Source organism: Pyrgilauda ruficollis, unplaced genomic scaffold, assembly GCF_017590135.1.
Source record: "Pyrgilauda ruficollis isolate IOZ18807 unplaced genomic scaffold, ASM1759013v1 scaffold57, whole genome shotgun sequence".
NCBI lineage: Eukaryota > Metazoa > Chordata > Aves > Passeriformes > Passeridae > Pyrgilauda > Pyrgilauda ruficollis.
The window spans coordinates 3,509,599-3,536,138 of NW_024527377.1; the positions used below are offsets into that span (position 1 = coordinate 3,509,599).

General features: G+C 38.5%; 1 protein-coding gene across 6 annotated transcripts; it reads right to left on the minus strand.

Annotated features, from left to right (window-relative positions):
• On the minus strand, positions 1–26,385 carry MAPK9 (mitogen-activated protein kinase 9). Of its 6 annotated transcripts, none has more exons than XM_041482231.1 (12): positions 26,278–26,385; positions 22,296–22,470; positions 18,317–18,446; positions 17,113–17,171; positions 16,078–16,216; positions 15,696–15,861; positions 14,373–14,444; positions 10,410–10,592; positions 9,776–9,900; positions 9,180–9,243; positions 7,607–7,678; positions 1–6,869 (listed from the first exon to the last, which is right to left on the minus strand). In XM_041482231.1, exons 2-12 carry the CDS (start codon positions 22,415–22,417, stop codon positions 6,727–6,729), a joined length of 1,275 nt encoding a protein of 424 aa, XP_041338165.1. In that variant the 5' UTR covers positions 22,418–22,470; positions 26,278–26,385; the 3' UTR covers positions 1–6,726. The 6 variants fall into 6 exon arrangements, 4 of the variants coding, with proteins under 4 accessions (XP_041338165.1, XP_041338166.1, XP_041338167.1 ...); XM_041482232.1 differs by having other exon boundaries at positions 1–6,874; XM_041482233.1 differs by lacking the exon at positions 26,278–26,385 and adding an exon at positions 21,640–21,874 and having other exon boundaries at positions 22,296–22,429.
• Between the last annotated feature and the right edge of the window lie 155 nt (positions 26,386–26,540).

Here is a 26,540-nt window from a genome sequence, read left to right on the forward strand (position 1 = left end):
TTATGTATACATATTTATTTGTAATTTTACAGTGGCTTTAGTACTGTTTTACAATAATGGTTTTGGAAAGAAAAAAAACAAACAACCAAAAAGCTTCAGAAAAAGGCTTTAACTAGAACTACAGAACTAGTTGTTGACAGTTTTCCTTAAGAAATTCTAGTTTCCTAAAGAGTATCAGTCCAAAAAACCAATGAAGCATGATTGCTGTCCATAAAAAAAACCAAAACAAACAAATCCGAAAAGACTTTCTAGTCATCCTGAAACCAAAGTCCAGCATCAGACAAAATAGCCACTGCATTGAGAGGAATATGTTCCTATTGCACAAGCACTGAGAATGAGATATGACAATCAAAGCCTAATTCCATAGGCAGAAGAGGCCACATGTATCTATAGTTAGACTTCAAAGCACATCTTTCTTCTGAAATTATATACCAGGCTAGAACTAATGTTAAGGCCATAAAACCAGAACACTGTAACAATGATAGGGCTTGATGCTACTTTTGGTGACATTTGGTAAACAGAAGGTGGGAAAGAGGACACCAAACCAACAACTGATTCTGAGGGGAGTTAAACTTGAAGGCATTCAAAAGAAATTCTCAAAGAACTACATTTTGGAGGGGGTTTGAGTCATTGGATAAAACTGGATTTCAGAACTAATCACTTAATGAGTCTATTACACTCTTTAATAGCCCGTGTTCTGTAATACATTAAATAATATATTTTCTGGAATTTACATTTAATTTGTATGAAAGCAGTTAATTATTTCTGCTTGTTATTCCCTCTTTAAAATAGATGAAGATTTGTATAATCTTTATAAATTATCTTAACAACCAGGTAAGGCTTCAATGTACTGAGTTAACTGCACACAGGTATCTCTAATTTGCTCTTCATTAGGCATCTTAAACTGCTAAAACCACCTGGGGAACCACGTTGTGATTTAAAGAAAGGGACAGTTAGATATTGCTGTCTGTTCTAATGGTGTTCACTTGATTAGTGTATAAAACACCTGAAAGCAATGGCTCCAAAGAAGCAGTAGCTATCATGGAAGTTTAAACATTTTACTTTAGCAAAATCTGGGAATCTGATGAAGCTGAAAATGCACATTAGTCATTTTATAAAGTTTGGCTTGCTACCAGTTAAGAAAATATAGGTATCAAAACCAGACAAATACAGTGCTAACCATCTGTTACATTTTCTTTTAAAAAATTAGCACCAATTTAAGCATCTGAATTCATAGAAAATGTGACACACTTGGGTTTTCAAAAAAAGGTTTTCCCCATTAAAAGACAAGACAACAGCACATGCTCAGGGGGTGTAAGGAGCTCTGTGATCAGCAACAAACACAATCTCTGCTTCAGGCAGCCAGCACCAAATGCTCTCTGCACTGACTCCTTCCTCCCCTGCTTCTGTTATCCTCAGGAGCCTGCGGAGTGCTGAGCTACTGCCCAGCAGGGAGAGAACACAGCACTTGCCCAAGCACACCCCACACACCAGGGCTTTGGTGTCTGGAGCCCTGCAGGGCAGGGACACTGACATCTGCTGCAGGGGAGTCCCACAAAGCCATCCTGGCCTCACCACAGCACATACAGCTTCATGATGCATAGCCAAGAGTCAAGAAAAGGTTTTTTGTTTGAAAAAAGAATGCCAGTGCTCACAGCGAGCTGCCCTTGCTACAGGAACAGACATTGCTCTGTCTTCATTTCATAGATGGCCAGGCAGTCACACTGCCAATCAAGTCACCCACTCAGAAGGTATTTCTCAAATGATCTCTCACCCCATGTGTTAAATTTCAGCCCCCTAAAGGTTTCTGATTTCTAATCTCTGAAAACAGTTTTAAAGAAACATGCTGATCACATCTGTCAGAACAGCAAAGGCTACAACCAAAATTTGAACACATTAAGCATGTTATGTCATTCCTTTTCACACCATATATGATTATATTTAAAAGAATCCTAAAGTGCTTCAAACCCAGCAATCAATAAAGTTGATTTCTTTTGTGCAAAACTGCAAGCACCTTTTAAAAAAATAAGCAGCAGTATCACTGTATAAACTTAAATAGTTAAATGTATTTTCTCTATTTTGTCTTGAATTCTTGGACCAGAATGATTTGCCACGTTTTCAATAACAAATTGCAGAAGAGTGCATTTTATTAGTTTAATTTTACACCGGACTTGTTATACACATTTGAAATAGAGGACCCAGGAAATTTATATCCACAAAGCAACACTGTGGGATTGAAATACAACAACTGAAATTTTAGCTGCAAAAATAATCATTTTATAAAACACAAACAAAAAAAAAAGGTTCTCTCTCCAATTTCCTCCAAAGCTGACATGAGAAAAGATGGTTTACTTAAAACATTATTTTAGCCCCAGACATTATTTTAGCATGCAGAGTGGGCAAAAACCAAAACTGATTTGACAACTTGCGTAAGAAGCTTTTAGAACATCACTCATGTAAAAGACAATCTAAAATACGTAAAATAATGAACGAGAATACACTTTTTTGTCATATTTCAAAACATTAAAAAAATAATTCAAGACACTCTGGAAAAGCAAAGAAATCACTAGATTCATTATAGAACTCAAATCCAAATTCTGCATCTGGATGCAGGTGTCCCTGGATCAAAGCCAGTTTTGAGCAGGAATGACACAACACACATCCCAGGAAAGAATCTGCTTCCCAGAATCTGGTCTCACTAGGTTTAGCATCAAGCCCTGCTAGAATCCAGATGACACACGTAGAACATGCAGACAAATGCAGTTCAGCACTTACCCAAACACTCAGTGCTGCTGCAAGGCTGAACCCACGCTCCCCAAGGACCACAAAGGTCAGTCTGCACCTGGAGCTGTCGCCTCCCAGCTCACTCCCAGCTCACTCCCATCCACAAAGAGGCCCCTGTGACAACACCAGGCTCACCCACCCCATCCTTGGAGACTCCATACATCAGCTGTGTTTGGAATAGCTAAATCCTACTTCATTCATAAAATTATAACTTTAAGGAAAGTGATTTAGCATTTAAGGTCCTTCCTTTAAGAAAGAAAAATTAAACATATGGAATAATTTTTTTTCTTTTCATTAATTTGGAATAAACACATATGCTCTGTTAGGATGTAAAAAAAGATAAAACCTCTTTCAAGAGCCCTCTGGTTCCTAACAGCTTTTGAAACTCTCCAACCAACTAGTTAATTTCTAGTCAAGGTTGAGTTTTTCGTTATTTTGACAAGAAAATGCAAGCCCTTGCTGGCAGCATTACACAACTTCAAAGGCTGTTTGCAAACTGCAGTTTCCAGTCCTAAGACTAGTTTATTTTGTATGAGCCATGCAGACAAAGCCTTAATTTTGACATTCGTTTCTTGTCTTTTTTCCACAAAGACCTAGACTTGTCATATCACAGTATTTCCTCAAAGTACGCTTACAGGCTGCTTACCCAGATTGCAAAATGCCAAGCTTCTCTTTCTAAAGGCTTTTTTGAGGAAAAATGATGTGAGCACAGATGAAATGAACTGTTTAAAACATACTCCATTTCTGCAATGCCATTCAGCTACTCAGTGTTCAGATGTTTAACAAGTTTCTGGTAAAGTATCTATTGACAGCCAAAGATCCCTTTCTTTTTCAGGTGAGCAGTTAAGATTACAGATTGTACCTATGTTGACCACCATTTATTTTAGTCATAGCTCATAAATTGTCTATGTATGTTGCAGTAGTGTTAACACTATACAAAGTCTCTCAAAGGAAAGTAACGTTCATGTTTACAAAACTGAGCTGTTTTCTTAATATATATGTATACACACACATTCTTAATTTTTAAATACATATAAATATTTATAAATGCCAAAGTGCAAAAACACGGTCAGTTGCATCACTTTACATACATAATTTTAGTATTAGGAATAAAAGTGATTATATTGCACACCAAACTCTCCTAATTTTTAAACCCCTGTCAAGTTACATTGGATTTTATTTTCCACCTGCAAGGAGGTTCTCGTGGCACTGACAACCATGTCACAAACCTGGCACTGCATTTCCCCTGCAGTCAGGAGCAGTGACATGGGGAGAAGCTGCATGCAGTGCATCGAGGGCCCACAGGAGCACCCTGGGAACTGCAGCATGCACCTGCCTGGGTTTGGTGGGTACTGTCTGCACCTGGGTCCTCTGCAGATCCATGGTTTTGAATTAAACTGGAGTCAAAATCCACAATATTCACAGACATTTCATGCATGCTCTGAAGGCATTCTGTAATTAAGCTTCAATGTATGCCATAGCAAGAAGACATAAAAAAAATTTAGGTATGAGACAGCTTTTCCTACAAGATTTACAAATAAACTCATTTAATCTCAAGGCTGGGGTTTCTTTTCTTGTTCCAAGAGTTTCTGTTCAAGCTAACAGTATGTACTAGGAGGAGGACAGATACCAGTTCAAGTCATGAAGACAGGACATTATTGTTAAAAACATTGAAAGACAATTCAAATCACAGAATAATTCAGGTTGGAATAGACCTGGAAGTCATCTGGTCCAACCCTCTGTTGTGCTGAGCAGCCCAAATTCAACAGGAAAAATTCAACTCTGCGAGTATTCAAATCACATGGGGAAAAAGCAATAAATCTTTAAGTCTTCTAAAGTAGAAACTGTTAAAATGAGCATAGCACAGTGCAACTTCAGCTGAAAAATTTAGGTCTTGAAAAATGAAATTCAGCAGATGAATCACTAATTGCTCATTGTTAATAGGTGTCTTCAGCTATTTTAACATATACAAATAACATGGACTAAAAAAAGCAAAAGAACAGCAAAGTGTACTGTTCTGCTATATGGTAAATAGGTATTTTTAAATGTTTTTCCAGTGACAAGAATGCACTAAAAATATTTCACATATACCATCAGTATCCAAAGATAAAAGTAAGTTATCCATAGGTTGAAAACCAAACAATAAGAAAAAACACAAGCCCCAAATATCTCCCAATTCATTTAAGAGAATTTTAAAAAATCAGATATGCCAGAATACAATTCTTAAGTTAATGTTAACTACCTTGTCATTTTTTTTTTAATCTTCTGGGACATTAAAAAAATCTTGTTATTTCTACTACAGCAAATTAAGCTATTAAAAAGGGGCAAAATTTTAATATAAAAGCAAGGTTTGCATAAGGACAAAGTGCTGCTTTTTGAGTCATAAGGTCTGGAACAATGGACAATTGTGTTTTACATGAGAAGTATGTCAGTAATGCAGTGGCTCTCTGGGCCAGTGTATTTTACAGGTTCTATTTATATATTCAAGGCAAGAGTATCTGATCAACAGCTAAATATAGATCACCTTTAAGAAAGTGGTGTTTTCCCTCACCTAGTACATGTCTATTACTCTTACAGTTCTATAGCTCAGTCACACACATGCACACATGAGATATTTTAGCAAATTTCACACCTGTGCACTCCGAAGTGGACGTGCACAAAGTCACAAGTGTGTGTTACAAAGCAATTTAAGCCCTACCCTACTGCAAATGCATTTTCTAATTCAACAGACTGTGCAATGTAACAGGCAATTTTGTATTATCTGATTCTGAAAACTGTATTGATAAATCTGTATGGAAACAGCAAATAACCTCCTCCTCTTGTCTGACACTGCATTTAGAAAATCTGTATTAAACATGTCTTTCTTCTCAATACAAATAGACTTTCCTAAGGTGAGAATACGGCTAAGCTCTGTTACCTAAATGCTTAATTTACAAGTGACTCAGAACTACTGTACTTTTATTTAATTACTCACTAGACAGAATGGACCCATTAAAAAAATGGAAAATATTTATGCAGCTTTTTGAGGGCTGCAAGTATCTCCAAGTCATCTCTCCTTTTATCAGAGCTTGCAGTTAATTAAGAGCATCACAGATAAAACTTCTTTCTCTGTTTATCTTTGTTAAAGGATGAGTATCACGAGCTAGAAAATACAGAACATTTTAGCACACTCTCCTCTTCTAAACAGGCACTGCTTCACAGAAAAGTCACTCGTCCTTCCTCACGATCAATTTAAGCCACTGTATCTTCCATCCACATTTAAAAGGCTGAAAAAGACACTCAGGTGAAATACAAAATAATGGCTTTATGCTTTAAACTTCACGTTTATCTCTTCTACAAGAAGAGAGAATTACTGAAAAGTGAAGATAGGGTTTGATTAAAAGAAAAAAAAAAAAAGTGCTTTGTGGAAGAAAAACTGCCCTTTAAACACAGTACTGAGAGCATTCCACATGTGAGCTCACACTTACACACAACACTCAGGTCGTTAAATAAAGCAAACTGCCACAGTCACACAGCAAAACAAACTCCATAGGGACTGTACATTCAAAAAACCCACTGATGAGCAATACTGCACTAAATGTAAACAACCACTGTGTCACAGAAGCCTGCCAGCTTGGACTGGAGATTGATGAAGCCACTTAAGAGGAGTTATTGGCTAAAAGTCTATTATAACTGCTCACCTGAAATAGGCTGAAACAAAGAAAAGCCTGTAATAGTGTCTAAATTTAATTTTTTTTTTGTTCTTTAGACATTGATTTGCTTCCATTCTACAACATTAAGCAGGCAATTTCATAACAACTGAGTAAAAAAAACAACAGGCATTACTTTAGCAGAACATGCAGAACATGGAGTTTTTCTACTTGGTTCCATTAACTTACAAGCAATTCAGGCCCAATAGAAACGAGAGTTCTTTTCCAAAGTCAAGTCTGCAATCACGGCTGATCATCGGCATCCTTCGAGGGGTCCTGTCAAGGCATCCAGGCTGCTGTCTGTGTCTGAGGCCAATGTTTGCTCTGTTGACATGGATGAAATGTCATTGATAGATGATGACTGGGAAGGACTGGTGTTGCTATTCACTGCTGCATCTGTGCTAAGAAAACCAAACATAATAAAATCTGAGGCAAGACAATATTACAGTCACAAATAACCATGCTTCTGGGCTGTGAGCAGCACTTTCCCCACAGAAATCCTTAGAAAATCAAGGAATTAATAAAAAAGGAGAAAAGCAAGCAGTAAGGGCCCTAGCACTCAAAAGCCAAGGTGACCTTTTAAGAGATTTTTATTTTTCTCCCTCTCTGTGGAGGAAATGAAGAAAAGACTAACAATGCATAGTGTGAATAGTGACTTGAGTGTCAAGAAATCTAACAGATATAGTTAATAAAAGACAGTACAATATTCTGATTACTGAGCTGTGAGAACAGCAGCAAACACAAGGATTCAATCATGGGCACAAACACTTAGCACTGTAAGTATCCTGAGGGAGCCCTAAAGCTGTTTAGCCCTGAGGAAAGGGGCTCGTGCTGAGCCTGAGAGCAGCACTCAGCAGTTACCCGAGCTCCAGGTGAGCTACCTGCTGCTGATACTGTCATTTGATGACTGAGCCCTCTAGGGACAAGGCAGCTCGGGGTGTGGGACATGCAAGACCAGTGAAGTTTTTCTACAAGTTCAGAACAATTAAAAAGCAGAGCACGTGGGTCTCCAAAGGCAGATCAGTCTCAAGAGTCCAAACAACGAAAGCTTTGCCTACCTGGATTATTGAGCAGATTTCTTCATTCACAGGGGTATGTGTGACAGTTACAGAACTACTGAAACAATGACTAACCTGAGGGCTGATCTTTTACCACACCATTCTTGCTCCTTTCTTCCCAATCCATAACTTCTTTGTATATTAATTCTTACAAGAGAACAGTGGGACAAAAGAAAAAAAGAGACAGAAAAGCACGGTAAGATCACAGAGGATTTGTAAATAATTCACATTTGTATCAAGGTACAAGGAAATGGTTAAGGGTTAGTCTGGAAGTAGAACTGTAGAGGTATTTATTTGCCACCTTGCCTACAGCAATGATAAGAGAATTACACAAATTTTCTCAAGCATCACAGAACGACATTAGGACTGTACCAAAATCAACAGATATAAATAGCATAGCTGTAAACTTAAAAATAACAAATATCTTACCCCAAAATTTTATGTATACCTAATATGCACTAATATTAACTTAAAAAATTAAAAATCAGATTTGGATTCAAAATCTGATTTTATGTAAACCTCCCTGGAAATTTTACTTTGATAACAAAATTATACACAAATTTTTATTCTTCAAGAACCATCTCCATAGGTGTATTGAGGAAAGTCTGGATATTTTGAAGATGGTTAAACAGTTAAAATATTGTGTGAAAGCCCTCATTTACTAGTCAAGGACAACTTAGGATACAGTCACCTGAACAATACCCAGAAAAATCCAGAGCTGTAACTTAAATCACAGAAGCTTGTGTGTGTACCCACAGTCTTAATGTAACTTAGGTAACAATATCTAAATAGATTAAGAACTCTTCAATTCTGAGTAACATGTTTACAAATGCATTCAATTACATTTAGTGGACTCGTTTTACTTTTCCACCTTGCAGTAATCAAAGATGATTTGAAGCCCACCTACCTGTGCAGGCATGCCCTAAGGATAACGTAGGTATAGATCAGCCAGAATCAATATCTGAAATTTACAATGCTGTTTTACAAAAGAAAGCAGCTTTCAAAGTGGTCATAAAAGATGTCTATTACCCTTGGTCTTGTGATGGCAGATGTTAAAATTTTAACTGCCTCACCATTTAATGGTTTTGACTCAAACTGTAAGGTGAAATTGATCTTAATACTACAGTGCTGTTTATTCTTTGGTTTAAGTCAACAGTTTAATCTATGTGGCCAATAAATAAGCAATGAGATTAGAGAAAAAAAACTACACCAAAGGACTCTCCTGCTATTTAGATTTCTAAAACAAATGAACTAGTGAATATTGTCAAGAGATATGGCTTAAACAATGCACACTGAGAAGAGGCATGTTTCTTTCTCAGAGAACTCTCTATCAAGGAAAAAGCTCTATAGGTTACAAGCACTCTAGGAACAAAAAGGGAAGGAAAAAAAGAAAACTGCAGCATTTTGTTGAACAGACTTCAGAATGTTCCATGTATATTTGAGCATTCACACACCTAGGTATGTATTCACTCCACACACAACATGCTTCCATCCCTGATTTCTTTTCCTGTTGCCATAGGCAGTACTGCTTATCTGGAACAGTGGGAATTATTTGGAATAGTCTGTTACACAATCCAGCACACGCTGCAGCCACTCACTAATAACACAAGATACTACAATAAGTATAATTTGTCATGCTCACTCTTACCTTTCCATTCTTCAATTGCATGTTCTCTTTCTTCCAATTGTGCATCATAGATTTGAGGTGGAGGCTACAAAGAAAAGAAAAGAAAAGTCTACAGTGCCTACTACATCAGGTTAACACACCCAATCTTAACTAAAAAAAACATCTAAAAATGACAACTTTTTGAGCATTTTTTACCTTCATTGTTGGCAGTTTATTCCCTATACTTCAAAGACACATTCATTTTACAACTCCAGAATCTGTTTTTAAGTCCTGCCTCAAACTGAAAGGCTGTTTAAAAGCATCAACCAAAATTAAATTAATTGCAAGGCTTTACAGGGCCTTAGAGCAAGGCCCTGCTTCAAAAAGCCCAGGATTGCCACCAAACAGGCAACTCTTTCTGTAAGTGAAATGAAATATTAACAACCACTTGCAGAATTGTATCGGCTCCCCACCAGCAGCTGTCCTTCAGGTGATTCTGCCCCTAATGCTCATCTGAAGGCTTCCTGTGTGGCTCCTGCTAGCCAATGAATTCAAAGCATGCTCTTGACTAAAATTAGAGGTATTTTTAAAGTTATTGAATTGGAATCTTAGAAAATTTATTTTAATTGCAAACTTACAGCTTCTGCTTCAGCTGGATCATACCAGACAGTAATATAAGGATGACGTAAGGCTTCATCTACAGAAATTCTCTTGTCTGGATCTACTACAAGCATTTTTGACAATAAATCTCTAGCTTGGCTGGCTAGAAAGTAAAGGTGAAAAGAACACAAATGTAAAAGAGCTGTAGAATTTAATGTCTGACACAGGAAATAAATATTGGAAACACAGGACATGCACTGCAAAATTTCACTTCTGTTCTACAGAATATAGTAAGGTGGATTGTTGGTTTTGTTTTTTTTTTTTTATTTTCTCAGTAATTATCTAAAGATAAAATATAACCCACATGAGCTGTATGCACTTAGAACAAGATGATCAGTATTAAAAAGTATTACTTTTGGAGAACACTAAATTACAGACATTATTCAATGGATTAAAATTAAGATAATTAAACAGAATCCTGGGACAGACAAAGAGTACTTAGTAACTACTGCTAAGATCTGAGGACTTGTCATAATTGAAAAACAGAAAGCATGCAGCTTTTAACGTTGATACCTACTTCAATAAATATTTTTATTAGGCTTTAAATTAAGCGTGCTGCAGACATTTTAAATTAACTTCATAAGAAAACAGAGAGAAAAAAACTCGCCTTACTTTTTAACTTGTCCCGATCAGATTCTGATGGAAATATCCAGTCTGGGAAGAGCTCTTCAAACTTAATACCAGGATATTTTGGCCTGTTTTCTACATAATTTCTCACTGTAGGCTGCAGTTTCTTCATGAAGTCTGCTGATGGTGTTCCTAATTGTTCAATAACTTTATTCCATTGATCAATATCTGCACCATATCTTTAGGAAAATCAGCTGAAGAATTTGAAGTCTGCACTCTAAAAAAAATACCACTTAAAAATCTGAGAAGTTAACAGGAATTTGAACAGAGGACACAAAGATGAACTTGACTGCAGCATCAGCAGTATTCTGAGCTGCCATGCAAAAAGCTACAAAATCTGAGTCTTATTTTTGTGTCAGTGTGTTCTGAAGGACAGGCTGGAAGTGCTGCACAATGCATTATGCTTAAGTATCTTTTTCTAACTATAATATTTTTCTAGAATCCAAAAGAAGCTTCATTTGGCAGTTGTACCCATAGCAAAACAACTCTAAGGTCAGAAAAGAAAGGCTGCTGTGGAATCTTCTGAAGTGCAATGTAACATCAAGAGCACTGAAGATTCTTGAAGGTAGAGAAAAAGACACAAAAACCCCTAAAGCACAAACACATCCCACCCAAAGTAAGGAGCTTTGTACCTGTCTCCTAAGGAAATGAAACTTTGAGTTGGAGCATTTTGCAGGGGTGTGGTTGGATGGTTGGGGGCTTTTTTTGGTTGGTGTTTGGGTGGGGTTGATTTCTTTTTCTTTTTGAACTTCAGAAAAGCTCCAGAGGAGTTCTGAACAGGAAATCCATATTCCAGAAGGTTCTATAGCAGGTTCTTTTGTTTAAGTGTATCAACCATCATACTCACAGATAACTCTGTTCTTATAATTCAAAATTTACTATTTTGTAAGAATATTATTTACAAATCACAAATTGAAATTGAGCCTCAGGACTGTCTCTTCTCCCCCTCTCAAGCGAAGGCATTTTCCCCAGCCATGGTGACACTTGTTACAGAGGCGGCAGAGCCTGCTCTGAACCAGCCCAGCTGGGCAAACAAAGCTCATTTATCACACTCAGGAGACACTGCATTAATATTCCTAACATTTAAGTCAACTCAGATCTACACTTTCCAGTTCTTCCTGATAAAAAGAATGTGCAATTCCAGCAGAGCCTATCCACTGACCTTGTAAAAAAATTCATTGCTAAATTCACCATCTAGCACTTCAACCTATCCATTCTCATAGACAGACTGTGCAACTAAACAACAAATATGCTGTACTTTGAATTAAGATGTATTTAAAAAACACTGAGGTGCTTCTATTGCAGTTAGTGTGTCAAGAAAACAATTATGAATAGATGTATAGTCACTGCTCCATGCTAAGATTTTAGGCTTCTGATACAAAGATTGAAAATTTTATTTGCTTATTGAGTGCATTCCAATGGAAAAGCTATATTAAAATAAAAATTCAGAGCTGATATTGTTAACTGTCGTGCTAAAACAAAGTACAGACAAAGAGAAAACTAACATACATCAGGAAATTTTGTTCCTAGCTGAGAAACTGAATGTGTGAGAGCTCCACCAATCTAGATTCAAGAAGATGCTTTCCCTTTGAGTAACAGCAGCCTCATTAGTCAGATAATCAAATTAGAGTCCAGTTTATTGAGGCCTCAGAAGACTGCAGGGAAGGGCAGAAAACTTAATGACCCATCCCCACTTTAGAGGTAAAAACAGGCAAAAAAATTACCTCACTTTCAAAGTGCTTTACAGATGGTGAAAGTTGAAAAAATTTTCAATATAGGATGGACTTAAAATAAGCCTCTTATCAGAAACCCAAGTTGGATTTCAGTATAAAGCAGGCAGAGTAAGCTCTGTGACTGACCTGGCAGCCTTCACACAAAGCCACTCTCCCCACTCTAGAGACCTCAGGGTCAGAAGGGACCAGGCATTTAATCCATGCCAAGTCTATTTGCCTTTAGGGACTCTGGAAGAAGAGAAGTTGAAAACAGAGTCCTTCCTACAATCACAACAAAGCATGACTTTTCCCAAGAAAGCACAAATGCCCCTTGTGCTTTTTGCATTGGTCAGGCCATCAGTTTCCTTCTCCATAAGGGCAGAAAGAACACCAAAAACACATGGCTGCTGCCAGGCTTTTCCACTATGCCACCTTAGGTGCCTGCATTCCCTGGTTTTTCTCCATTTCTCATTTCCAACAGCAGCTGGCAGTAACTCAGGCTTCCCCAGCACAGTCAGGAGCAGGGCCTGTGCATCCATCACCCTGGCAACACAGAGCATCTCATTCCACCCAGAGCACTGCTGCAAGTATCCCAGAAATACCCATCCACCATCTGGGAAAATACAAATTACTGACTCTAAGAGCAGTTTTCCTGAAGATAGTCAAGGGCAAGCATTGGGCAATATGCTGAACTTGGCTCCCTTCTCTCAGTGCCCAAATACTAAGACGTCTTAAAATTTAAAAAAGCAACAAAACAAAAGAAACCCCAAACACAATGAACAAAAAGAATGCTTCATGGCCATGCACAGCAGCACTGCCAAGACAATCCTGCAGCTGAAGGTGATGACCTGACCCATGCAGTGATCACCCAGGAAAAGCCTCAGCAACACAAACAGTTGTCAGTACCTCACATTAAAGAGAACTGAAACTCCTACAAGAAGCAAAAATCCCTGTAAGCACAGCTATGCACTTCCCTATCAGGGGAGGAGACTCCTTGAAACATAGACTGGTAGAGCTTCAGTGGCCCTGAGAGAATCACAAATGATAACTTGGATATTCAACAAGCACGAACAAAATTTCCTTCATTTATTCATGAAAAAATCAAAATAGCCCATGCTAACAACATGCGGGTGAAAGACACATAACATCCATGAAGAATTGTGTTAGGTTGGTCTAAAGGCTTCAAAAGGTAAAATAATAAATATAGAAAGGAAGAAAGGTAGAAAAAAAAGATACTTATTTAACATTTAATCAATTTACTACTAAATAATGTATGATCAACTGTTGAAGATTAGTGTCAGGAAATTTAGCATTAAAATTGGAAATCCTCCTCTATAAGATACACAAGTATTTGTGAACAGGCACCTGATGTTTCAGTGGTGGTTGCTCCTTGCTGATGAGCAAAAAATATGATATTGGCTTCAAAAACTTGGAGCACAATTATGAAGAGAAGGTGCCCAGAGAAGCTGGGGCTGCCCCATCCCAGGAAGGGTCCAAGGCCAGGTTGGATGGGATTTGAAGCAACCTGGGATAGTGGAAGGTGTAGGGGGGTTGAAACAAGATGGTTTTTAAGGCCCCTTCCAACCCAAATCATTCTGAGATTATGGTTCTATGAAATCCTGGAAGGAGAAATGGAAGAACAACTGTCTTATAGAAGAAGTCAGTCCAAAATCAAATTTTTATAAAATGAGAAAAAAAAGAACCTCCAGAAAGTTTTTCTTTTTATGTTAAATAATAATAAGAAAAGATCTCATGCAGTGTGCTGGCCATTAGGTCACCTTTGCCCAGCAAGCCCTAATAAACAAGGAAGATTAAAACTCAAAAAATTGTGCAATGAAAAAAAAATTAGTCTACTGTTCAAACAAATAATCAGCAAAATCCATGCATAGTTAAGAAGTAACTTTGTAGGTTTTTGCTTAAAACACTTATCTACAAAGAACAAGAGTAAAAAATAAGTTATTTTCTATTTTTCAAACCTAGCGGTATCTGTCTTTTAAACTACAAAAGCTGGAGCTCATAACACATTGGATTCAACCATTATAAATTACATGAAATATAGGCTACTAAGAAAATAAAATGGAAAGCTCAACAACTTGGTTAATGACACTAATTTCAAAGAGTACAGTGGATCTAGTAAAACATTATTAAAAATATTGTTTATGCTTTTATACAGATCTAAATAATTGTGTTTCTGTTGGAAGTGGAATGGGACTCAAGGATGACTAGGGAAGGATACGATCAGTGCCTTGGAATATCACACAACCTTTCACCAATTCTCCCATGATGCACCCAACTGACCAGATATCAACTGAAAATAAAAGTGAAATGATCAAATTATGGAGTATCATGAACAAATGTGAGGAAAACAAACAAAACAATCTGCATCTACAGTAAGACACAACAATGTGGAAAACCAAACTGCTCACATGAATTTTCAATCATATCAACACCAAGTGAGTGTTCCTGAATTTTGTATTTTGTAAAACATAATCAGTGTTTACACTTGTGAAACCACCATGAAGAAGGATACAATCTCTTCCTGGGAACAGGACTTTATGGAGGACCATTTCTGCCATAATGCACCCAACAGACCAGATATCCACTATCATATGTTAGGTGCAACAAGGACAAAAGATTAAAGAGATTTTTTTTTTAATACCACAATTATTTATTTCAAAACTCACATTGTATCCCTACAGTCCTGCAGATAATTTGTTTTTGTCCCAACCAGAACAAGCTTTGCTGAAGTTCTGATCCACATCAGCACTTGCTGTACAACAAGCTGCCTTCTGCACTAAATAAAGTGTTTTTATCATTACCAAGGGCACAGCAAGGTCCCACAAGTCCCTTGTTTTACACACCCAAAATTACAGATACTCAAAACCATCCACAAGCCCTTGTGATAAACAGCATACAAATGCAGTGCTAGTAAAAATCAGCAGGTAAAACCCCCAATAATGCAAGGACAATTCCTTGGGAGCAATTTTGTTGGCTGAATGTTCAATATATTACAGCTGTGTTAGTTTTAATAATGTAACACCCAGCCTCTTTGAGCACCAAGCAGACTTAAGAGAATATTAGACATGGTTTATGGTAGGGAACTGCAATGTATTTTAATAATCAGAGAGGCAAAAGGGGACACACTGTAAAAAGAAGATGTTTCAGAATAAAATTACATTGATTAAAGGGTTTATTATTCATATATTGATTTTTTTGTTTGGATTTTTTTAATACTAGCCACCATCAGTGTCTCAACAGTTTTTCTGAGAATTAAAAACGTGGCAAAAAGATAATGGTGAATATATGACAAAATATAACTATAGCAGGGGAGAGGGAGCTGTTAATGTTAAATGAAGAAAAGCATACAGAAAAGGATCACATTTTGAACAATAAAATTATACTGTAATAATTTTCATTTCCAATACCATGATTAGACTACTTTAACAACAAACTGGATAGGGGGAAAGCAGCTCTCCCTCCCTCCTCTTTTTACAGTAGTTATGTTCCAAGAGAGACATACTTGAGACAGGAGATTTAAAGCATTACTCCAGCAGCTTACCATTCTCTTTGTATCCCATTCCCAGGATAACCTCTGGTGCTCTGTAATACCGTGTTACTACATATGGAGTCATCATGAAGTTAGTACACGCTGTTCTTGCCAATCCAAAATCAAGGATTTTTAGTGTGCAATCTGATTTTACTACTATGTTGCTGGGTTTCAAATCCTAACAAGAAATTACTTCAGTTAAGGAAGGATTTACATACAGAATAATACCCACACACCCCCCTCCACAATCAGGATAAGCCAAAAAGTAACTTTACTAACAACTGCATTTTCCTGCCCTGGTGTATGTGCTTATTTATACAGCCCCCTCCCTTCCTCCCTGTTTCATAAAAACTGTGTTCACAAAGAGTATTGTTAATGATCTACTACTACCTACTCTGTGGATGATACCAGCTGAGTGGAGATGCTTGATCCCACATAGCATTTGATAAAGAAGATAAGACATTCTTTCATGATCCAATTCCATATGAATAACCTGGCACAAATTTGCATCCATCAGCTCCATAACCAAATATCTAAAGCATAAAAAAGAAAGTATTAAGAAAACTCAAGTCTTATTTTTCACAGGTTTAAGTTTAGCATATGAGATATTTAAGAAAAATCACCTTTGCTAACCTAAGTGTCAAAAAAAACAATGATAAAAAAACCATGCACGATCACAGTTACAAAGCAAAATTATCTATTCAAGAAGTCCTACTATTAACAATTCAGTGTTCAATATTCCATCACAAAATATTAAAATTCCACTAGTTTTATGAACAGTAATACAGAGAATAATTCTATCTTTATGCATCATGAAAAACTAAGACTGAGCAAAGTTGATGTAGAGATTGCAGATATTGCAACATAAATGCTCTTTCACTGTATTTTACTCTAAAAAATTAGGATAACCACAGTGAAAACTAAGAATCATAAAATAATTTTCAGTTGTCATCTACTTACCCTCTTCAGACACAAACACTCCCTCATTTACCCAAGCAGCCTATTCATCAACCACAACAGCACATTCACTGGAACCTAGGCTATCCCCAGTCAAATGGCCATGAATCCTTTCTAGACCAATTGAAAATGCTTGAATAAAAAAAAAATATATTCAGTTCTGAATTGAGGCCAAAATATTGTTGTGCTGATGTGACTGGTACAGAAAAAAATTGCTCTCATGTTATCCAGACCATGTTACTACCCTGAGGTGATCCATGGAGCTGAAGGACCATGCACACAAAACAGATGCATGGGCCAGCAAAGTATGGCAGACTGATGAATAAAAGGTAAATATCCCTTCTTCACTGCTCACTTCAGCTTTCAGCTACTCTTGATTTTCAAAGCACAAAGTCTGTAGGATACTGGAAATCCAACTCTAAGGTTTTGGCCAGTATTTGTCAGAGAAAATGAAAAAAAGTCTAGTACTTACACATCCTGAAATTCTTCTAGTGACTTCTGTGGTGTAAATACATTTAATAAACTAATAATCTATAAAATAAAAAAAATAAAACATTAGAAGAAACTTCTGCTTTATGGTTTCACATAAAACTCCACTACTGCAGAAGTTACCAAGCAAATAAAGTGCACACTGTTACTATATACACAATTTGAAAGTTACTTGCCTTCACTTAATTCACATATGCTGAAAAACTGCCAATTCAGAAATAGTTCCAAACTGCAGCGTGTGTGCCAAGGGAACCAAGACAGGACAAAACCACTTTTTTTTTTTTTTAAGTTATATGACACCTTCTAGCTCCCTCCCCAGTGTCTGAAATATATCCCATTTCCCCCCACAAATAATAATCTCTTATTTTAAATCACATGCTGTGCAAGGAATTTTAACCAAGGCTGTCCAACACCACGTGCACAGAGGTGCCCCACGCCATCCCATTAAACTTAGATTATGATGTACTATTTCCAGAACTGCTAAAATTGCCCTACTGCCATCTTTAATAACCACCTTGCTTTTATTCTGCTACATCTGGGCCTCAGCAAAAGCTTACTTAAAAAGCAGCCCTGAAAGGCTAATCGACTGCAGGAAGTTTGAGATTTGACTGCACAACTTCAATGACCAGCAATATTTCTAGTTCATGTTAGTACCAGCACACAGCAGTCACATAAACCTGATATTCTTGTATTTGAATAATGAAGTGTTGACATCATGGCTCACTTTAGAGAGTTTAAAGAAGTTCAAAATTCTCAAGTATTGTCCATAGCATTTTAATTTTGTAGACAGTGCTGCACCCTTAAAAACCTCAGTAGTTAAACACTGCATTTAATAAAAATCTGCCTAAGCTCAGATTTAAATACAGTGAAGTTACAATGGTTAAACCCACAAACCACCCCAGTGCCAAACAGGCTTTGCTGCACATGGCTTACAAAGGGCAAATGCAACAGAGCAAGGTCTCTAATGCTGACACTGATGGCAGCAGAAATCTCCTCCCCATGGTACTTCAGACCCCCAGCAGCTCACCCAAAAACTGAGCCATACATTGTGGAGAACTGCATTGCCCACAGCAAATCTTTCCAGCCCACCACTATTTCCATTCCTATGGTTACTAACAAGTGAGAGAGCAAATCCTGAGCTTTTTAGATAAGGCAGAGTAAGGAGAGCAACACAAAGCCCGACTCACATTTTTGTGATTGACGCACTTTAAAAGAACGAGCTCTCTGTAGGCCCTTTTGGCGTGGGTTTGGTTCTGAAAAGGACGACTCAGCTTCTTCACAGCAACATTGATTCCAAGCACTGTATCAAATGCAGCACTAGAAGTGTTCAAAGACAAACAAGCTGAAGTCTGTTTGAGGGAGAGGAGGGGGCAAAAGGGAGGCACAATGAAGAAGGAAAGAAACCAAGATTTAAGACAAAGTATATCTGCTAGGCTGTTGGTACTACATCTGATTTTAATTCAGAAAAGAAACATCCTTCAAAAACTACACAACCTTTAATAAATACAAGTAAGTCAAACAGAAGCACTGACATTCATCAGAGGTCTTCCTGCTCTCCTTTTTGTCTTTAGACTTGAAACTGCTGACTCAAGACTTACACCCAAAATTGCAAGATCTAAAAATATTTTAGGCTTGTTTAAAATCAAGAAGCATTGCAGCTGCCTAATCTGTATATTTGGAATATTTTTTGGGCACTTTTGCTGACTGACAATCATTTAGTATTTGCAAAAGAAATTTCTCTCAGCTAAAGGAGAGTCACAACCATGTCTCCATGATCCCTTCTGCAGGGATCAATATTCTCCTGTACATGGATAGTTTGCAATGATAAAAGAAATTCAGTGCCTAGCAGAAAATTACATTCATCATCTGCTTCTGGGTGGAAAAAAATGCATTGAATTGAGAAATAAGGAAAACTCAGACTGAAGGGAGGAATACAAGAGTTTAAAAGTGACCATGACCATTAAATTTACCCTGGTTTTCACTTGTGTTTGTTCCTTCCCTCTGCAGTTTGAGGTCAAAGTTACACATGCTTTAATAGCTGAAAGAATCTAAAGGTAAAGTATCTATATAAACAAAACAAGATTAAAGTGGGAATAGTCTTCATTAGTAACACAGACTATTTGGCAAAAATATATGTGAATTCCAGCACATGCTACTCAGGAGTTCCAGTCTTTAAAGAGTTTCAGTTTAAAATAAGGATTCCCACGTTACCCTATTTCCATTTAATGTTACTTTCATAGCGTAGGAAAGAATTCTCATTCACATTTTTTCCAAGCACATTTAAGCTCTTTGTGAGCTCCCTTCCCATCTCATGAAGTTGTATGTGACACCACACCTAAAAGGGCCATCACACTACACTACTCTAACAAAAACTACAGCTTCCCTGTGAGTACAACAATACTCAAATTGTATCAAGTTTCCCAGCATAAAGTCACTGTTTTCCCTCCTGGAAAAAAAGCAACACCACCACAAAGCAGGGAGATGCGTTTTCTTGGGACATGCCTCCCAATTTGAACCAATGTGCCACTTAATTAAAGACCTGCTAGCATTTATTTCAGCTTACTTCTGTGAAGTGCACAAGTCATTACCAAGTGTTACAGTAAGTCTCTGATTTAAACCCTTTATGCCTGTGCAAAAGGAAACACGGAGTGGGAGGAAAGCAACTGGCCAGACAGTTGGAGAAATTATTTTCCTCCTAAACATAAACATGAAAGCACTGATATTTCAATATTCACCCAAAAGATGTTACATATAAATTAATTTTTATATGTTAATGCATTTAATGTTTAATGACTTCCCTAGGCTGATGACTGTACCTGTGAATTAGTATCAAATCAGTAATCAAGAGGGTCTGCATGAATTAGCTGTAAATCACAGGGCAGCAGCAGATAAAATAATTTTAGGGGAAGTGTCCCTGTGTGATGTGACAATCAGATGTATGACAAGCCTCAGTTTAAGCACATATGAAGAACTCCATCTAAACCTCTTATTTTGGAGATTTACTAGAAAATTTAGGAAAAGGACAAGAAAGGAAAAAAAAAAAAAGTCAGGAAGGTAAAGACAAAAGTTATTTTGATTCAGTCCAAAATAGATGAGCAGATTCAGATGCATTAATACTTAGGAACAAAGAAGTGCAGTAAATTAAATATGTGTACTTTGTACATAAAATACAAAAGCTATATGCAGTTTTTCTCCTGGCCTGTGTTCAGTGTGAGCTAGAAATATCCTCTACATAAAAAATGAGTTACTTTTTCATCTTCCTCGAGCTCTCATTTACCATTTTTCCTAAGTATGTATTTTTAAAATTACTTATTTTCCTACATTTTAATATCAAAATTAAAACTACATGGAGCAATACCAATGGAGTTTCCCATTAATATCATGAGAAAAAAAGCACAAATTTAGACTTCTAGCTAAAGTGACACAGGTGGTATTAAAAATTCCTCATAGAATAAATTAAATCCAGACAGAAAACTCCAGAAAAACTTTTCCTATTTTTTATATTAAACACAGGATGATAAAAAAGCCATCACCTCTGTGTGTTACCCTAATGTCTTGACAATTTTTTCAGCCAAACACAGCAGGATAGCGCTCATCTTACACTGAGTTTTCTACAAAAACTAGGAAATAAAATGTATCTTTCCCTTGCATAAAGATTTTAGGAGAAACTAAGATGTTGCACCTTGTTCAATTTGAGGTATTTCACAGGAAGATGAAAATTCATGCAATGTTTCACTCTGTTGTTCCATAAATCAAGTAGTTTCAAAACAGTGAATAAATCAAATAATTTCCTCTTCCTCCTAACACAATGACCTTAACACTATCTGCATTTCATTCTGAAGCAGAGATCCAAAGTAATTTGTCTTAAAAATGCTCTGATTCTAATGAAAAGAGAAACACTTCGAAGCACCCCAAATTCCTGCACACCATCTCAACCAAGCACAACTCTGAGAACACAGGCACCTGGAAAATGTCAGTACTATAACAAATCTTTCCCAAATCCTAATGACCAAGATCTAGGACCCCCTCATCACTCAACCCACTGAAGAAGAATGAAATATGGTGTTCTCACTTTGATTGTTTGTCACCTATCAGCAGGGCAAGAGGGGTAGCTAAAAATTTTTAAAATAAAGGCCTGCTCTCACAGAAATGCACTCTTTCCCTATTTATATAACTTATTATGGTTATGAAAAGGCCAAGAAGACATGGGCAGGTGCTGTTAAGGAGCTGTTCACAGTACATGAGTCATCACACTTATTCTGCAGATTTTATAGATGAAGACAAACTGCAGGCTGGATTCAGAGCACAAACAGCCCACCATGTGTTGTGATGAAGTCAATATCACAGAGTTCCTGAGTACATCTGTTTGCTCCCCTGATTATGGAATGAGAACCCACATCAATAAACATTTCTGCTGTTACCAAGTAAGTTTTGCCCAACAAAATAAGGGCTGACACTAAATTGTGCAGAATGGATTGCTGCATTCTAAAAAACATTTGAAAGTGTTTACCTTTAGCTGGCCCAGAGGTGTGGTGCCATACAAGAGACTAAGGTTCAGGATCAGCCTAAGACTCCCACGTCCTGGGCCAGTGGAGGCTGGACACAAAGCTGGGGTGACACACCAAGGGAGAGCCGGCCAGCCCAGCCCCTCACACAGCATCCCTTTCTGGTTAATCCATGGAGTGACAATGACACTGATTTGCCTCATCCTGCCAGTTAATGGCAAGGCACTGCATTGATGGCTCCTAGAAATGGACAGGAGTGATTGGGAATAAAAGAGGGGGAAGAAAGGGGGCCATGATGAAGAAACGAGTAAAACCCAGAATCTCTCACCATTGTCATACCTTACACTGCAATATCACAACTGCAAGGGCAATGGGAGAACTAGAAACAGAAATAAAGTGATTAATGAGAAAGGAAGAGGTTTGTTGACCATTCTAATTTATGCAGTTATCCAAATATTAATTTTCCCTAAAAACAGAACAAAAAATATGACTGCACATGAACTATAGCAAGCAATTGGTTTAGAATTTATTTAGTCCATAACCCTGTAACAAAAGAATTTATTATCAGTGTTTTATGTTCTGGTACCTCTATCAGAAATACATGCAAACTTTGCTTTATATTTATAGCTTTTAGTATTTAAACAAAGTATTTATTACTCACCAAACAATGCCCTGTGCCCCTGATCCTATGGGCTTCAATTGCTGGTAACGTTTCAGCACAGTGAATGTTGAATCTGCAACTTGAACACTGTAAAATTGACTATCACATTTACTGTCAGTCATGGTGTAGTGTCATGTAGTTCTCTCTCTCAGGGACCTGGCAAAGTTTTCAAGATCTTAAAGAAAAAGAAAGAAAACAAATGTTCAATATCTCACTAATTTCAGGCAGATAAGATGGGAAATATTATACATATTTTAATACATATGAATTTTTCAACAGCATACCATTAAACATTCATTCATAAACAAACATTCTTTCAGTTTTGTGCATTAGCACTGCTAATGAAGTATACTTGCAGACAGACAGCAATTACAGTTTTTACAGCTTTAAGGGAATGCGTGCTCCTACTCCAATCCCTCAAACAAAAAGTATCTAAGTAAACAACTCTAAAAACAAAACCACCCAAATACAACTCTCTACTCCTTGAAGGCTACTCCATAACTTAGAACTACTGCTATGTGCTAGTACTGTAGTAATCTCTGTATTACAGAAAAAAAAAAATCAAAAAGTATGTTATTCAAACACTGAGAACAAAGATAAAAGTGACAACATACATCCATGAAGTTCATGGACAGAAGGAAACAGGGTTTTAATAAAAGACTTAATTAAAACAGCAAGTTTAAAACAAAACTACCCCCTAAATCCCTGTGGCTGCTGCAATTTCCCCAACATTCCCTCCAGCCTTGTTCAGCAGGAAATTTCAAGGAGGGCTCTGCCTTCTCATCTCTGCCAGGCAACCCTTCCCTGATCCAGACCTATAACCACACATTCTCCTTCCCATGTTATACACACCACACACCCTGCACTATCAGTCAGTGTCCTTGTAGTACTACAGAATTAGACTTTTGTGCTACAGTTTAGAAGAGACTTTCCTGACACAATAGAGAGTAAGCTAAATTCATCTGTCAAGAATGAATAAGAGCTAAGTAACTACATCAGAGAGCACAGTAATGGACTCAACCTCTTTAGCTCTGAAGTGCTACAGTAACAAGAGCACAGACCTACAGTTTTCCTGGGCGTCCATCCCTCTTCCAAACCTTACAAGTAAATTACCTCAGTAATTACTGAAGAGCTCTCTAACAAATCTTTTCCTTCATAATTTCGCATTCACTATGACAGATAGTGCCATTAGAGCCCAGAGTGATTTGCACAAGAAAATCACTTGAAACTTGTTCCTTAAAACAGGAAATGCAAGCAGCCCCTTCCCCCGGAGCAGCTGTGCTCTGTGCTGTCTGCTTTGGTTACTGCAAGAACAGCTCGTCTCTCTCTTCACTGGCCCCACCAGTATCTGTGAGCCAATGCAAAACAGAAAAGCCTCAAGGGCAATCCAGACACCCACCCTAAAAGGGCACAAAGCCACACAAATAACTTTTGGTTGCTTTAAGAATTAGAATTTGGATTTCTGTCTTCCTCAGTGCGTGTAGGAAGGAGCAGCATCTTTTCCATGTTTTAAGTCAGCTGACAAACTCAAGGAATCTGCAGTAAAATAGATGGAAGACCTCCAAATCCTAGTAAAGACTGAGTTTAAACCAAACTGTAATAGTCTTAAGAGATTCTCAAGAAATGTCTAGAGTCCCTTTTACCTTCTAGTTTCTGAAAATCTATGCAGCATTTTAAGAGGCAGACATTCAACTGGGTCACCTCCAGCAGCAATTTAGACAGTCAGTTTATTTGACATTTCCTCATAGAAGCTTTACAAAAAAAGCAGAGGAAAAAGGATCAGCAAAGGGAAAATGTGGGCTACCAACTTTGTGCTCTGTCACAGGGAGAAGAAGGAAGAAAACAGTATCTCCTACACAATAATCTTAGAGGCAGTCAGATGCAGCTCCACAGCCAGCTAGCTCTAACATGAGAGCACAGGGTGCCCCAAGGGCAGCTCCAGACTTTCCCAGTACATCCCACTCTTCTTTCCAACCCTTTTCATTACTCCAAAGCTATGCACTCTGAGGTACCAAGTGTTTTGATGAACAGTTTCTGAGCAGATATGGGATTTTCACTGCATCGTCAATATTGTAAGAAAGGTACAGCTGAAAGGTCAAGATACTCCCTCTGCAAGGACTTAGAGACAAAACCAGAAAAAGTACAGATTTTGCATAAACTGGGTATCAAGCTACAGGATATCAACTTGTTAGCTACACAAGAACAATGCTGTACCTCTTCAGGAGTTAAGGAAACAGTTTTCTGTAAAAGGGATAAAGAAATATGGGAAAACAAAGTTATCCTGATCCTGAAAAACTTCCCCCTTTAAGAATCACTGTCTGCACAAAGCCACCTTTCAAAAATCACTTGGAGATCAGCATAAGCTCTTTAGAAAAGCCCCAAAGAGAGAAATGGGTTATCAGAACACACAAGTTTTATGTATGTCAACACATTTGCAAATCTCTGTGCAAAGCAGCTCTCCATGAGTCTTGACTTTCACTAGGGCTTCAAGCTGCTTGAATGCATCAGGACATATACTCAGACATACACATGATGTACAATTAGGTGCCATGGGATTGTAGCTGTTCACAGGACTTCAGACAATCCATTCTGGGGACAAGAGCCCCCAAATAAAAATAGATTTCCTGTTGTGCAAGTGAGACATATATCTGTCAAATAAGTTTCTTAGTACTTACTTGTTATTCTCCTACTAAAAAAATTACCAACACACCAAACCTGCCCGTAGTAGGCTTATATAGAATTCCAGTGAGAAATCCATAGAAGCTGAAAGCAACTGCCCTACAGAATATATCCTGCATTGAACAGCCACTTCCCTAAAACATATTTATTAAAATGGCAACTTATTATTAACCAGATTTGTACTCTGGATATCTTCAAGTCAAAAGCTTATGAAACAGACTGGGAACACATTCCCAGGGTTGTTTTGGTTACAGAAATGTCATACTGACAACGAAACACAAGAACAACATGAAGCTTGGCTTGTTTTTTAAGCTAAAATTCTACTGCTGACAAGATTAGCAGTGAATATATATATATATATATACACACGTACTCATGAAAACATATGGGAATCCCGTGCAGAAAATCTCCCCCTCTTTTCTTATTCACCTCTGCAAAAGCATTTCTAATTCAGGTGTGCCCTTTTAAGGACTATCACCCAATAGTATCAAGGGTATTTTTTTTTTAATCTTTACAGCAGTATATATCAAAAGGAAAGAGTCCAACTACAAAGTCACACTTACACCTCACTCCTATACAGACAACCTTTAGAACGAAAGTGTAACAAAGCACTAGCTGAGTAACGCCGAAGGATTACAGCAGTTTAAAGGTAGCTTGCAACTGGAAACTCTTGGAAAGCAGATCTTATTCTTTAAGCAGCCCACACTACTACTGACCAAACGAAGATTCCACCACTACCTGTTATAGTCTCATTCAGCTATTACATACAGACGCAAACACTGAAAGGATCTCAGAACTCTGCCAGGGCAAGCTGGTGTAAAGATAGAAAAAGTTTAAACATGCGTGTGCTGTGAGCAATTTCGCTGTTCATGTAAGAAGCGAGCAAGAAGAGTCTTCTCACAGCTTTCCTAAAACTTCTGCTAAGCAGTCGCTTCGGCCCCAGCGAGCCCGGGCTGGCCGCGGCCGCAGCGCTCGGTCCTGCTGCCCTCCCGGGACGGGGCTCCGGGGGCCGCCGAGCGCGGGGCCGGCCCGGAGCGACAGAGCAGCAGGACGAGCAGAGGCGGCTCCGCGGGGCCGGCACTGCGGCACGGGCAGGGCGGGGGGCTCGGCCGGAGGAGGAAGGGCCCGGCCCTGCCGCTCCCCCGCGTCCCTCCGGCGCGGCCGGGCCCGGGCAGCGGCCCGCGGGGCACCCCGGCTCTGCCCGCGCCGCGGGACAAGCCGAGGACTCCGTCCGGCCCAGGGCCCGTCCCGCCCCGGTTCCAGCCCCGCCGCCCCAGCACGCCCCTCGCGGCCGCCCCCTCACCTGGGTCGGACGCGGCGGGACCGGCCCCGGCCGCCGCCTCCCGCTGCCCCAGCCACAATGGCCTCCCGGTGCTCCGCACGGCGCCGCCCCTGACTGACAGCCGCCGCGGCCAATCGCAGCCCCCACCGGAGGAGCTCAGCCAATCGGACCTGGGGGCGGGACTTGCTGGCCGCTATATAAGGGAGGGCGCTGAAGGGCCGCAGTGACGGGGCAGTTCGGCCTCCGCCCCCGGTGTGGTGGCGTTGTGTGACGGCAACATGTCA